Genomic DNA, 16510 nt, shown 5'->3' with positions numbered 1-16510 from the left:
GGGTAAGACTGTATTAAAGCCAAGTACTTAGATTGGAGAGTCAGTTCTTCCATGGAATTGCACGGCTTTGTTACGGTTTGTAATAAAAGTCTATTTGAATTCACAAGCTCCGGTATCTGAGAAATATTTGATTCAATATTTCCAAGACACCCCCGCTGGATTTTTTATCTGCTTACCCTGAGCCTCCTGAGCCTGCCTGCCGTCCGACACCGTTGCCTCACCTCTGGTTTCCTGACACCTGACTGCCTTGACTTGTGTATTGCCTGCCCCTATTGGATCATTAAAACTATTGTTTATTCAATGTGGTCTGCATCTGGGTCTTACCTTCATACCTGATAATGTCATCGTTCAGCCATGACTCGATGAAACATAAGATATTACAGTTTTAATGTCCCGTTGGTAGGAAATAAGTGCTTGTAGTTTGTCGACCTTATTATCCAGCGATTGTACGTTGGCCAATAGTACCGATGGCAAAGGCAGATTAGCCACTAGTCGCCGGATCTTCACAAGGCACTCCGATCTCCATCTGCGACACCTCTTTCTCCTGCGAATGATGGGGATGAGGGCCTGTTCGGGTGTCTGGAGTAAATCCCTTTTGTCTCACTCATTAAATAAAATTATTTGTCCAGTTCAAGGTGAGTAATCATCAAGAAGCTCTTTTCGTAAGAGACAATAGCAGCAACATTATGTACAAAATAAGTTACAAACAATGCGAATAAACTAACAAAATAGTACGGTTGGTTAAGAGCCCATAAAACAGCAGCCATCCCCTCCGGCGCCATTCCGAGGGGCCCCCGGTGGGATGGCTGGCTAGAGAGAAGGTTCTTGTCTTTTTCCATGGTTAAACCAACTAGGCTCGTAATTTAACCATTTTATTTGTATGTACAGATGGCATAAATGTTACAATTACTGGGAATATTTGTTCTTGTCTTTAAGCCATTCTATACAAATATCCATTTTTTGTACTACATTGTAGTTTTTTACAACTACAATGTGATCGCAGCATCGAAGGGAAAGTATATCCAGGAATGCCTTGAAAGATTTAAGGAAGTTTACAGTCAATTTAATGTGCATTGGGTTTACTAGCATGATGGGCATGACAGAGGAACATTATTCTCTCCATCCTTCAAAAGTAGACCCTGACTCTCTGTTGACCTATCACTTCAAATCCAAAGAGATTCCATTAAGCTTGCTGCATGGCGTCTGTAACCAAAGTCCTTTAATATTTAAAGTCATACGAGTTGCAGCTAAGAGCTCCTTGGTGAATAGAGAGAGAGAGAGAGAGATAGAGGCGTGCCAGGTCAGATCGAGTCATGTTCAACTCCACTCCGCTTGACTCTCTCCAGCATTGTTTGTTGTTTATTTATCCATTTTCATCGGCATGAATCTTTATGTAACTGCAGAAAGGGGACATCATTATATTTTGTAGAGAAGGGACTCAAAAGCGGAAACACCGTATCAGACAGATAATTTGCTATTTATTTATTCGCTGCGCTAACCTATACTAGCCATGGTCAGACATACAGTACATGAACCGATCAGTACATTCATTTCACTATAGGCCAAAAGGTTTCAAAAAATTTGCCAAAAATGAGAAGATTTATTATTCTGGATAAATAACATCACGGTATCTTAATTTTGAGATGGATGATCGCAGCCTACAGTTTAAACAGTTTCTTAACAGGTTGTTTTTTCCAAGAACGGTCAAGTGTGTTGCTGCAATCTGTCTTCAGACTCATCTACTCCTCATCTGCATATTATTCCTTCCTTCTCCTAAGTGAAGCCTCTCCTCGGTAGCACTGGTGTGATGCTAACTCACACATGAGCCATCTCTGTGCTGCTTATGAATCTGTGAAGCAGCATGTACCAAGACAGAGGGTAGAGAGAAGGACAGAGTTAGAATTAGAAGGAAGATGAGTGTTGTAAAGCAAGCCAAAGGAAGACACATCAAAAATAAGCCAGAGGAATGTCGTTTATCCCTAGTTTTTCTGCTACAGGAAACTGCCATGGCCACATTAATGGTCGTTAAACTGAGTTGATGAACTGTTCTGCTAATAAAGGGAGCATTGAAGTGAGAGCCGGTCTGAGTGTGGTGGGATTTACAATGCCATTGTAATTCTCTCATGTAGTGATACATTTACTGAGATGACTCTCGAGCAAATATTAAGTTGAGAGAAAGAGCGAGCTCGTCAATGCTTAGCGTACGTCAGACATTATCGAGGTGATTTTTCCCATGGCCCTTTGCCCACCCGCACGTGTTGACAACTTTGTGTGTTGTGTGTGTGTTGTGTTGTGTGTGTCAAGTTTAAATAACCCTCATTGTCACGCCGTGTAGTTATAATTCCACAGTGTCATCCTACCTTTGGCTCCTGTTTGTACAAAGCTATTATTTACACTTGAAGGTCAGATCCTGCAGAACAGTATGGAAGTTAATTAAGTCGAAGGGTTTGACAGTTCTCAAAAAAACGCCCACTTCTCAACTTAATTGCTTTTTGACAGCTCCGCAGAGTTTGCAGAATATATAAATGTAATTTATGGCCCGGTCACGCCATCCGAAGGCCAATAGAAAGCGCACAGGTACCAACAGTGGCTGCCAGTAAATTTGCTTCCGAGTGGATAATGACTTGCCACTGAGGGAGTGAAGTGCTGTGTATTCCAACTGTTGATGTACAGTTAGCAGAGACAGTCTCAGTAGGTTACACTGTAACAAGCCTAGCCTACATTTACCAAGGGAGCAATGACAATTAAACTGAGCTAGCTTTGCATGTGATTAACACCAAGGTCTCCCCGTGGCGTACAGTATCTCACTGTTGGAGAACAGTAAAGTTTTCACACACAGTCCAGGATGATCAGGCTCAGCTTTTGGCTGGTTACCCTTATGCTGTATATTTGTCTTAATGTCTAACACCTTCACTAGGCCTTATACGGACTACATTAACATCATACATGAAGGAAATGGGATCAGAATGAGCCTGTTAGATTCTAGCCACTATTATGTGTAGCTGACACAGTGGGAGAATTGAAGCATGCTGTGTAACGACTGAAAGTAGCAGTGAAGTGATGCCACTGGATTTACCTGGTACTCATTGGGCCAGAAGGTGCTGACAGCCAGCTCCACTTGGTGCCACTGTGGTCCGTGGGACCCCGACGTGTTCCATACTGGGCTACCCAGCGGCCCGCCGTTGACCCGAACGTACGCTCGCAGTGCCCCTGGACTGTGGCCATCGCGGCTGTACAGGAAGTAGCTGAACTGGACGCAGTGTGTGTCGTTTTCACTCAGCGTCTGCAGCAGGAGCTGGGCGCGATGCCCTGCAGCATGCTGGGAAGAGTTCACCAGCATATAGGAACCTGGAGGGAGGAGAGAGAAACAAGGGTAATGTCACACGAGGGTCAGAGATAATGCATACTGTTATGCCATGACCCCAAACTCAGCGATGAGCAAAATGTCTGTTTTTGCATTTGTGTTTCGCCATTGGTGGGTGCATGAACTGATTAACCTGACTCATCCTTCAAGTTCCCTTTGGGTTATGATACAGTGTTCTGAAATGTAATTGTAAGTAAGTTATTCTGAATTTGTTTACAAGTACTGAATCATTCATTTTGGCCAAAGAACTTAACTAGAATAGAAGTGCATTTTTCAACCGATTTTAGAAAGGAATCATTCAAATTTCTGCAGATGATAGAATAGAAGCACTAATAATCTAAATGACATATCCCTCCTAAGAGAGTAACCTCTCTTCAGATGCTAGCCTCACTGACAATGTTTACATGCCCACCAATATCCCATTATTATTCGGGATAGTCAAAATGTTTGTTTTTGAGTTGACACATAAATATCATATCCCGTTTGCAATAAACTGAAAAGCTTGTATCACGGTTATGGGAAACCTGAATAAGATGCCTGACATATGCTGATCTTAGAAAGGATACAGTGGCATGTAAACATCTTATCCAATTTATTGTTGTTTTTTGCAGGCTAAGTTTTGCATATAATGGGTGTTGTGTCATCATGTTTTCATCTGATTGTCAAAGAAATCACTTTTAAAAAAGTAGTCTAACTGCCCAGTTCGATCCACCATAATTAAATATTAACTTATTTTGCTGATACTCCGTACTGGACCATATAGCCTACTGGCTACTTTCACCCGCAATTTAGAAAACTTTCTGCTTAACGTTTCTGACATTTGGTAAACCAAATTATAACTGATGACATTTGGTAAACCATATGACAATTTCTGACATTTGGTAGGCCATTTGTTTGTCAACTATAGTTAGATACTAGCAGCTTCTCTTCTGTCATAACTTGTTGCCCCAGAATTCTAAGTGAAGTGGATCTATGCATAGTCACTTTAATGACTCTACCTACATGTACATATTACCTCAACTAACCAGTGCCCCCACACATTGACTCTGTACTGGTACCCCCCTTTATATAGTCTCGCTCTTGGAGAAAAAGCAATAACTTCCAAACAGCGGAAAGTGGTCCTGTGCAAAATGTCCAACATTTCACCAATTTGACCAGTTTTAAGAAAATGAAAAGCTGAAAAAACTATGAAACAGGAATATGATGGGTGCATATTTTATGTGGTTGAAATACTGTCTGCTTGCATAACAGTGTCAATGATAAGACACACAAATTCACATTTTCTCAAGAGATGCTGAAAGAAAGAAATCATATTTCTGTTCCCAAGACAAAATTACATTTTTGTATCATTTTACTGCAAGAAATGCATAATTCTGCAGGAGTTAATATAATATTACGCTAAATGTGAGAGGATATAGGCCGACAGTCATTGTCCATATTTCTGTTACTATTTCATTTGATTTTATTATTTTTATATTACCTTTATTTAATAAGGCAAGTCCGATAAGAACACATTTTTATTTTCAATAACGGCCTAGGAACAGTGGGTTAACTGCCTTTGTCACGCCCTGACCTGAGTATTCTTTGTTTTCTTTATATATTTTGGTTAGGTCAGGGTGTGACGAGGGTGGTATGTGTGTTTTTGTCTCATCTAGGGTTTTTGTTCTGTCTAGGGTTTTTGTAGGTTTATGGGGTTGGATCTCAATTAGAGGCAGGTATTTATCCTTGTCTATGATTGGGAACCATATTTAGGCAGCCATCTGCTTTGGGTATTTGATGGGTTATTGCCTATGTCTGCACTGTTGATATATAGCGTCACGTTCGTTTGTTGTTTTGTAAGTTTGTTTTAGTGTTCATTCTTCATTAAATATAGAACATGTATTCATATCACGCTGCTATCACCTTGGTCTCCTCAATACGACGATCGTGACAGCCTTGTTCAGGGGCATGCACGACTGTGTGGCAGGCATTTAATCAGCCTGCTATGGCTATTTGAAACAAAGGGACGAGTACTCTAGATATTAGTAGGCTAGATATTTACAGCAACAAGGTGAGGCTGAGGTTGGTGAGGGTAATCACTGATGAAACATGAGTCCCCTAAGGCCCAGAACTCAAACCCCAAAGTCCCTTGTAATTAGGACAACACAACCTCCTCACCAATCGCCTAGCATCTGTCCTCCATCAAGTCTGTCCCCATAAACGTGACTAAAACAACAATGCCAGGAGATCATGTGTACCAACATAAGTTTGTCAAGTGTGTCTTCTTTGCACTCCAAGGTCTCTGTTTTTCCATTCAGAAATGTACAGTTTTACATTTCCTGACATTTAATCCTACTAAGAATTACCTGTCTTAGGTCCGTTGGGATCACCACTTAATTTTAACAATGTGAAATGTCAAAATAATAGTACAGAGAATTATTTATTTAAACTTTTATTTATTTCATCACATTCCCAGTGGGTCAGAAGTTTACATGCACTCAAATAGTAATTGGTAGCATTGCCTTTAAATTGTTTAACTTGGGTCAAACGTTTCGGGTAGACTTCCACAAGCTTCCCACAATAAGTTGGGTGAATTTTGGCCCATTCCTCCTGACAGAGCTAGTGTAACTGAGTCAGGTTTGTAGGCCTCCATGCCCGCACACACTTTTTCAGTTCTGCCAACAAATGTTCTATAGGATTGAGGTCAGGGCTTTGTGATGGCCAATACATTGACTTTCTCAGCCTTAAGCCATTTTGACACAACTTTGAAAGTATGCCTGGGGTCATTGTCCATTTAGAAGACCTATTTGTGACCAAGCTTTAACTTATTTAACTGATGTGTTGAGGTGTTGCTTCAATATATCCAAATAATTTTTGTTCCTCATTATGCCATCTATTTTGTGAAGTGCACCAGTCCCTCCTGCAGCAAAGCACCCCCACAACATGATGCTGCCACCACCGTGCTTCACGGTTGGGATGGTGTTCTTTGGCTTGCAAGCATCCCCCTTTTTCCAAACATAACCATGGTCATTATGGCCAAACAGTTATATTTTTGTTTCATGAGACCAGAGGACATTTCTCCAAAAAGTATGTCCACATGTGCAGTTGCAAACCATAGTCTGGCTTTTTTTTATGGCGGTTTTGGAACAGTGGCTTCTTTCTTGCTGAGCGGCCTTTCAGGTTAAGTCGATATAGGACTATTTTTACTGTAGATATAGACACTTTTGTACCCGTTTCCTCCAGCATCTTCACAAGGTCCTTTGCTGTTGTTCTGGGATTGATTTGCGGTTTTCGCACCAAAGTACGTTCATCTCTAGGAGACTGTTAAGGGAATTTTTATCAATGATGACTAATTATGTATACATTTCAATCAGGACTGACTAATCAGAATACTATTATGTTACTGTATATGTATGAATTTTATTTTAATCTTAGTACTGAATATAATGTGTGCAAATATAATCAAGAATTAGAACAATGACTGTCTGTACCATGGTAGAAATGAATGAACTTATAGCCAGACTGGCTAGAAGGCTTATCTACACCAGCTGGCCTAGGCTCGGTCATATATCATCTTAATAGGGGGAGATGATGTGAGAACCATACAGCCATTGTACTAGAGTGGAGATGACACGGGCTGGTATTAAAACTAATGACGTCATTTTCAGTTTATAACCTGTGGTAAAATGTGTAAGGAGCAGTACTCTCGTGAATAAAAGCTGCTGGTTGACTTTAAGACTGGGCTCTGTCCATTTTATACAAATAAGGTTCATACAAATCCTTATGAATTGACAGAGTGTTTGATTTTAATTGGGTATTAAAACAGAGGAATTTAATTCCTGTAACAGAGACAGAATGAGTCTCCTTCCTGAGTGGTATGACAGCTGCATGGTCCCATGGTCTTTATACTTGCGTACTATTGTTGGTACAGATGAATGTGGTACCTTCAGGCATTTGGAAATTTCCCCCAAGGATGAACCAGACTTGTGGAGGTCAACAATCTTTCTTCCGAGTTCTTGGCTGATTTCTTTTGATTTTCCCATGATGTCAAGCAAAGAGGCACTTATTTTGAAGGTAGGCCTTGAAATACTGTACATCCACAGGTACACCTTAAATTGACTCAAATTATGTCAATTAGCCTATCAGAAGCTTCTAAAGCCATGACATTATTTTCTGGAATTTTCCAAGCTGTTAAAAGGCATAGTCAATTTAGTGTATGTGATACAGTTTATTTCACTTATAACTCACTGTATGTAAACAATTGTTGGAAAAGGTACTTGTGTCATGCACGAGGTAGATGTCCTAACCAACAAGTAATGTGCGGAGTAGTTGAAAAACGAGTTTTAATGACTCCAACCTAAGTGTAGGTAAACTTCCAACTTCGACTGTATGTAGCCCCTCAGCATTTCCTATCTACCCTCCCCTCAGTCTATGTTCCATGTCATAATTGTGTGAAATCTAATGCAATGATCGAGGGTAATTTATAAAAAAATGTAAACAAAATTTGTGGTATCTTTTGGTTATCACTACGGCAACAGCTTCCAGGAACGACACAATATTTACATCTTACAGTTATTCAGAAAATAAGCAAAAGGAATAAAACAACAATACTGAAATGCCCAAGTGGCTATTATTATGTTGGAAAGTCTAAGAGAGAATTCCAAGTCCGTATTACAGAGCACAAGAGCAACATCAGAACTGGTGACAAGAAGTCCGCTGTAGTCAGACACTTTAAACTGGTGTGCTTTTCTTTTAAAGATCTTCTGGAAAACAGTAGAAAATGTATGTAAATTATGATTGTGAAAAAATTAAAAAGCAGTACTACAATTAAGAAGAGGTACTACAACCATCTATAAATATGGGTGGATGTCTGTTGAATGCTGCTAAAATGTAAGACATTAAAATGTAGGCTTTTCCTTTCTTCCAGTATTTGTTTTTGTATTTATATGTATTAAGGATCCCCAAGGCAGTACCTACTCTTCCTGGAGTCCAGAAACATTAAGGCAGTTATATACAATTTTACATGACACTACAGTGCCTTGCAAAAGTATTCACCCCCTTGGCGTTTTACTCCTATTTTGTTGCATTACAACCTGTAATTTAAATAGATTTTTATTTGGATTTCATGTAATGGACATAGACAAAATAGTCCAAATTGGGGAAGTGAAAAAAAATATTTGTTTCAAAAAATTATAATAAATTAAAATAAAATAAAAATAAAATAAAAATGGAAAAGTGGTACGCACATATGTACGCACACCCCCTTTGCTACGAAGCCCCTAAATAAGATCCGGTGCAACCAATTACATTTAGAAGTCATATAATTAGTTAAATAAAGTCCACATGTGTGCAATCTAAGTGTTACATGATCTGTCACATGATCTCAGTAGATATACACCTGTTCTGAAATGTCCCAGAGTCTGCAACTCCACTAAGCAAGGTGCACCACCAAGCAAGCGGCACCATGAAGACCAAGGAGCTCTCCAAACAGGTCAGGGACAAAGTTGTGGAGAAGTACAGATCAGGGTTAGGTTATAAAAAAATATCAAAAACTTTGAACTTTGAACATCCCATGGAGCACCATGAAATCCATTATTTAAAAAATGGAAGGAATATGGCACCACAACAAACCTGCAAAGAGAGGGCCGCCCACCAAAACTCACGGACCAGGCAAGGAGAGCATTCATCAGAGGCAACAAAGAGAACAAAGATAACCCCGAAGGAGCTGCAAAGCTCCACAGCGGAGATGTGAGTATCTGTCCATAGGACCACTTTAAGGCGTGCGCTCCAAAGACCTGGGCTTTACGGAAAAGTGGCCAGAAAAAAGTGAATTTACAAATTCATCATTGAAGTGTACCTATGATGAAAATTACAGGCCTCTCATCTTTTTAAGTAGGAGAACTTGCACAATTGGTGGCTGACTAAATACTTTTTTGCCCCACTGTAGATGGGAGAAACTTCCCTTGGTTTAGGTTCCACAAATTATCTATTATAAGAAGTGACAGATCTGGATGCCCCTTGGCCCCCTATGTTAAAGGGGTAGAGAGGGGTGGTGTGGCCACATATCTAAAGGCCCGAGAGGCGTCTAGTACAACCAAAATCTCCCCCTCTCCAGCCTGACGTCCCCTGATTTGTATCAGTGCTCCTGGGGTTGAAATCTCAGCACTCTCAAGGCGCTTTGCTTAATTAGATCTTTCAGAGTCATTCCCGGTTTCTGCACCCAGAGGTACTCGTAAAAGTAAGAGTGAATGAGCAGGCAATGTTCTCCTCACAGACTCTGTGAAGGGAAATTGTGTTTGCTCTTAGTTTTATACACATGCTTTTAACACGTCTCTGTTGTCTCTGCAAGTTAATGTTATGTAGGGACACATGTATTGTTCTCCATTTTATATGGATGCCTTTTACCCTCCCTTGACGATGGGGAGGTGTTGAATATGCAATGAGAGAGTTGGAGGTATCAAATATGCAAAGAAAAATGTATTCGATACAACAAATTCTATTCACCTTTTGACACCACTATAACTGTCTCACTCAATCAAACTCTCAACAAACCTACAAACACTCAAACAGTTAACTATTGGCACTATTGTCCCGGATGCTGTCACCTTTATTAAATCCTCCTCAAAGGAGTCTCGAAACAAATGAGTTGGAAGATGCAAGGTGCACCTTTGGCCAATTTGTTGCTGTATCATCTCTCACTGTGGTGAGATATTTTGGGAGGTGGTGGGCAAGTCCATCTCTCAGCCATAGCGCTTTGCCTGACACACTCCACCGTGCCCTTCTGTTTCAGGGGGGACATGAAAGTGAATGCACAGCTTGGCGGTAGGACTACAAGGACAAGAAACAGCAAGAATGGAGAAGTGATGAAGGGAGGAATGTGCAGTCCACTATCTCAACTGATGCACAATGTTCCTTGACTCTCATTGAGTTAAAGCCCTGAAAACATGTGCAGCATGTGTAGCTCGTTCAGAAAGATTGACAGAGACGGACATACAACAAGTACTGTACTGACCTCGCTTCAAGATGTTGGAAAGGTCTAAGGATTGACCCTGGTGGACTGTTATCTATGACAACTTTAGATAACTTGAATGCTGCAGTGATGGACATGCTGTTCAACTTTAACCTTGAGCGCCATCCATTTACTTTGAAATCCTAGCGCACGGTGTGAAGAACCTCTTTAGCAGCAGCACGTTACTTGGAACTCTTGTTATCTTCCACCATCTCCTTATTCCAGCAAAGAGCTGGGGTCAACACAACCTCAACTGGCTCCCTTTTAAACACAGTACATGATGATTACGGTGAAACCTCCGCCTCTCATGAAACAACAGTCATCTGACTTTTCTGAAAAGCCGAACCTGCCAACCCTTACCATTATCAACTCTATGATTATACACTTTCTCAGTCACCTTTAATATGAGCTTGACTTCTGATACTAGCCTATTTATTAATTCACAAGAGAGGACTATAGGTTTTTAGGTTTCTGTAATAGCTTGCCTGGTTTAATGCTTGACTTCATATTTTTGTTGCCAACTTGGAGCCTCAAGACATTCTGCCTCAATACTGTATGTCAACAGCAGTGTCATAGCAACATTTTGTTAGTTCATAACAGGACTATACAGTATGTGCGACAGGTATTATGCTGCTATTATGACAGGTGATTTATACATGTCATGTGGAATATTACTTAGTGACATTATGTATTGCCATATTGTGTAAATTGCTGTGGCAGTATAAAATCATTTGAGCTAACCAACCAACACTAGTATTTACATTCATTAACATTCATGCTGAGAGTCATTTTCTCCTTGTAAAATAATATGTAAATATTTACTCACTAGACATACACATTGACTAACAAACACTTCTTAGATTTGATGTTAGCTTCAACAAAGTTGAATATCAGCTGATATCTCAAAGTGCTATACAGAAACCCAGCCTAAAACCCCAAACAGCAAGCAATGCAGGTGTAGAGGTTTCCTCCTGTTTGCAGGTGATGAAGTTTACTCCCGTTTGTCTCTATGCCAAATTAACAATTTAAGTTTCAAGTAAACAGAAGGGAACACTTTGGCATTCACTGATTTTGAATGTCATTCTCTATATTCTTTAGATAGGCATTAGAGACTTACAGAAATCCTCAAATAAAGAGTTGGCACCGGTTCAATCCATCTCCATGACAATCTCGTTGATAAATATGGACTTGAAAGCGTGGGATAGATGATGCATATTCTGTCTATTACAGGTTATACATATTCAACAGCACCCAGAAGAATAACCCAAAGTTCCATTCAACATAAATCCAAGATATTACTTTGATGTTAGAAAAGCTGCACTTGTGAGAAAAAGTGCCTTGTCCTACCTTTATTTAAGCAGTGAACTGTTGACCTATAATGTACTTTAAAACAATCTTCACTGAATAACATTAACAGTGATGAGTTCCATCAAAAAGATAAAAATAAAATAGAGAGAATGGTAAGTGGTTAAAAATATATATTTACTGCTTGAATAACTCCACACCTGGCAATATGTTACAAAAAACACTCCCATCCCCCAAAACATAATGTCTCATCGACTGACGGAAGAAATATGCGTACTGGACCAACAAGCAAAATCTGAAAGCATGCTTGTTTATGTGTATGTATGATCTTCTGAACTGTATTATGTTCGCCATGAGTAAATGAGTGTTGCTATCATGTTGTCCTTGTTGAAGAAAGACTGTTCATGCATTCTTTTATCATCTTCATGTGACTCACAGCCACACCCAGGCATATACAATAAATCCTCCACCGCCTGAATACACAGTACACACACACCCACATGCATGCACACACCCACATGCATGGACACACCCACACGCATGCACACACCCACACATACATACACCCACAGTAACACACTCAGACAGAGATATATAATGCATTAGGACCTTTTATGATTATGATTCAAAAGCCTTTGAAATCTGATAAAATCACATTCATCCCCTGTTGATCCTCCCAAGGGCATAGGAACATACATAACAAGATTAGGACTGATCCAGCACATCATAACTCATATTTGAGCACTGCAGGACCCAGACCCTGGTCACAGGCTGTACTGGGGGATGCTAGGCATGCCACAATGGCAAGGAGGGAGGGAGATCCCTGGTGGGTAGGAGTAGGAGATAATACCACACTAAGATAAAGAGAAGTATGAGAAACTATGAATATAGCAAATGAGAGAGGTTAAGAAAAAAACAACAGTGGATTGATGTAAAAGCAGAGAGATGCTCCCATTGAAAAAATATATATAAATACAGGGGCTATCTCAGAGCAAGGGAAACGGAAGGGCAAAGGCACTTCTCCTTTTCATTTCTCCTCCCATTTGAATTCTCTGAAGCTTCTCTCTATTTCAAATCAAAATCAAATCAAATCAAATTTATTTGTCACATACACATGGTTAGCAGATGTTAATGCGAGTGTAGCGAAATGCTTGTGCTTCTAGTTCCGACAATTCAGTAATAACGAACAAGTGATCTAACTAACAATTCCAAAAAAAACTACTGTCTTATACACAGTGTAAGGGGATAAAGAATATGTACATAAAGATATATGAATGAGTGATGGTACAGAGCAGCATAGGCAAGATACAGTAGATGATATCGAGTACAGTATATACATATGAGATGAGTATGTAAACCAAGTGGCATAGTTAAAGTGGCTAGTGATACATCTATTACATAAGGATGCAGTCGATGATATAGAGTACAGTATCTACGTATGCATATGAGATGAATAATGTAGGGTAAGTAACATTATATAAGGTAGCATTGTTTAAAGTGGCTAGTGATATATTTACATCATTTCCCATCAATTCCCATGATTAAAGTGGCTGGAGTAGAGTCAGTGGCACTGACAGTGTGTTGGCAGTAGCCACTCAATGTTAGTGGTGGCTGTTTAACAGTCTGATGGCCTTGAGATAGAAGCTGTTTTTCAGTCTCTCGGTCCCAGCTTTGATGCACCTGTACTGACCTCGCCTTCTGGATGACAGCGGGGTGAACAGGCAGTGGCTCGGGTGGTTGATGTCCTTGATGATCTTTATGGCCTTCCTGTAGCATCGGGTGGTGTAGGTGTCCTGGAGGGCAGGTAGTTTGCCCCCGGTGATGCGTTGTGCAGACCTCACTACCCTCTGGAGAGACTTACGGTTGAGGGCGGTGCAGTTGCCATACCAGGCGGTGATACAGCCCGCCAGGATGCTCTCGATTGTGCATCTGTAGAAGTTTGTGAGTGCTTTTGGTGACAAGCCGAATTTCTTCAGCCTCCTGAGGTTGAAGAGGTGCTGCTGCGCCTTCCTCACGATGCTGTCTGTGTGAGTGGACCAATTCAGTTTGTCTGTGATGTGTATGCCGAGGAACTTAAAACTTGCTACCCTCTCCACTACTGTTCCATCGATGTGGATGGGGGGGTGTTCCCTCTGCTGTTTCCTGAAGTCCACAATCATCTCCTTAGTTTTGTTGACGTTGAGTGTGAGGTTATTTTCCTGACACCATACTCCGAGGGCCCTCACCTCCTCCCTGTAGGCCGTCTCGTCGTTGTTGGTAATCAAGCCTACCACTGTTGTGTCGTCCGCAAACTTGATGATTGAGTTGGAGGCGTGCGTGGCCATGCAGTCGTGGGTGAACAGGGAGTACAGGAGAGGGCTCAGAACGCACCCTTGTGGGGCCCCAGTGTTGAGGATCAGCGGGGAGGAGATGTTGTTGCCTACCCTCACCACCTGGGGGCGGCCCGTCAGGATGTCCAGTACCCAGTTGCACAGGGCGGGGTCGAGACCCAGGGTCTCTAGCTTGATGACGAGCTTGGAGGGTACTATGGTGTTGAATGCCGAGCTGTAGTCGATGAACAGCATTCTCACATAGGTATTCCTCTTGTCCAGATGGGTTAGGGCAGTGTGCAGTGTGGTTGAGATTGCATCGTCTGTGGACCTATTTGGGCGGTAAGCAGATTGGAGTGGGTCAAGGGTGTCAGGTAGGGTGGAGGTGATATGGTCCTTGACTAGTCTCTCAAAGCACTTCATGATGACGGATGTGAGTGCTACGGGGCGGTAGTCGTTTAGCTCAGTTACCTTAGCTTTCTTGGGAACAGGAACAATGGTGGCCCTCTTGAAGCATGTGGGAACAGCAGACTGGTATAGGGATTGGTTGAATATGTCCGTAAACACACCGGCCAGCTGGTCTGCGCATGCTCTGAGGGCGCGGCTGGGGATGCCGTCTGGGCCTGCAGCCTTGCGAGGGTTAACACGTTTAAATGTCTTACTCACTTCGGCTGCAGTGAAGGAGAGACCGCATGTTTTCGTTGCAGGCCGTGTCAGTGGCACTGTATTGTCCTCAAAGCGGGCAAAAAAGTTGTTTAGTCTGCCTGGGAGCAAGACATCCTGGTCCGTGACTGGGCTGGGTTTCTTCCTGTAGTCCGTGATTGACTGTAGACCCTGCCACATGCCTCTTGTGTCTGAGCCGTTGAATTGAGATTCTACTTTGTCTCTGTACTGGCGCTTAGCTTGTTTGATAGCCTTGCGGAGGGAATAGCTGCGCTGTTTGTATTCAGTCATGTTACCAGACACCTTGCCCTGATTAAAAGCAGTGGTTCGCGCCTTCAGTTCCACACGAATGCTGCCATCAACTCTTAGAGGACTAGGTATTTGATCCCAACAACAATGCTTTGTTCCTCTCCGACATCAAGGGTGGAAGAGAGGCACTTGTATAAACATATCACAAAATGGGAGCAATAGAGAGTTCTGAAAACATTTGGATCAATAGATGCTTTTGCCGCAGACTCTTAAGAACCTTTTACTGCAGTGAGCTAAATCAGACACAACCAGAGTGACTCTTGGCAGTCTTAAACAAATCTACATTGAAACAAAAGTATACACATCACACATTGCTATGCACACCTGTACCATGTTAGATATAGAGGTGACATTTATTCAATTTTGAGTTTGCATCCCAATATTACACTTCATCTACATCAGAAGATTAGGTACACGTTAGCCAAATACATTTAAACTCAGTTTTTCAACATTCCTGAGATTTAATCCTAGTAAGAACATTCCTGTCTTAGGTCAGTTAGCATCACCACTTTATTTTAAGAATGTGAAATGTCAGAATAATAGTAGAGAGAATTATTTATTTCAGCTTGTATTTCAGCTTTTATTTAGGCTTGCCATATCAAATAATTTCAGAAACGTCCACAGTTACAATGAAACCAATGTAATAGTCCCAAAAGTGCAAAATCAACTCTTAGAGGACTAGGTTGTAGCTAATCATAAGTATGCCCCGTATGCTAAATGAGTCAGGAAAATATTATGACCAGAGAAATATATTAAGCTATTATTATGTTAACTATTATTAATGTTTCTTGGCCTTACTTATTGCCTTAGATACATAATAACAGTCTGAATATACTTTCTATACACACAAGGGAAACACTAACAACCATTATCCAATAAAATCCTTCATGATTTCAAATGACTTCCAGTATTCACAATTTCAACACTACAAGGATTAGCACACACTTTCTCCCTCCTTTCAAATATGTTCTCTCCTCACTTAGTGAACATTCCACAACATAGATTAATGCTAGCTCTCTGTAAGAAAACGTGGTCGTAGTCTGAAAGAAAGGCTTATAATCCGTCTCATTACAAAACCACTTCAAAAGCAAAAACATAATCTCAGAAGAGATGAGATTGGAGGTGAAAAACATATCTGCTGGTTGTATGGGAGCCTTCTCCATTGAGCAGCATCAGGTCAAGGGGGGACTGATAGGCCTTCCGTTACAGAGCCTGACCTGTAACGGTGTGACCCAATATCATTCGCACTCCTTCGCTCTGTCTAGCTCACCCATTGCTTTTCTCTATAGCTACCCTCACCCATCAAGCATATTCTCTCTCCTCTAGCCTCTCTACTATTAGAAATACACAACTCAGTAAAGGAATTTACATTTTATTTTCTCGAGAAAAAAAAATCCCCTCATAGCCGTGATATTTCCCAATGACAAAAGGTTTCTAGTCTGACAATCATTCTCCCTGCTGGGTGTATATATATATATATATACACATTGCCTTGCGAAAGTATTCGGCCCCTTTGAACTTTGCGACCTTTTGCCACATTTCAGGCTTCAAACATAAAGATATAAAACTGTA

General features: G+C 41.0%; 1 protein-coding gene across 2 annotated transcripts in view; it reads right to left on the bottom strand.

Moving 5' to 3' along the window:
• Positions 1–16510, bottom strand: part of LOC109902241 (receptor-type tyrosine-protein phosphatase U) — a 326293-nt gene that overhangs the window by 180177 nt on the left and 129606 nt on the right. For both annotated transcript variants that reach the window (XM_020498440.2, XM_031786469.1), the window contains exon 3: positions 3077–3348. In XM_020498440.2, the coding sequence (XP_020354029.1) occupies positions 3077–3348 (272 nt within the window). The remainder of the gene's footprint in view (positions 1–3076; positions 3349–16510) is intronic.

Source organism: Oncorhynchus kisutch, linkage group LG13, assembly GCF_002021735.2.
Source record: "Oncorhynchus kisutch isolate 150728-3 linkage group LG13, Okis_V2, whole genome shotgun sequence".
Lineage (NCBI taxonomy): Eukaryota > Metazoa > Chordata > Actinopteri > Salmoniformes > Salmonidae > Oncorhynchus > Oncorhynchus kisutch.
Note: the sequence above shows the minus strand (reverse complement) of the source record. Positions and strands in the feature narration are given on the sequence as shown.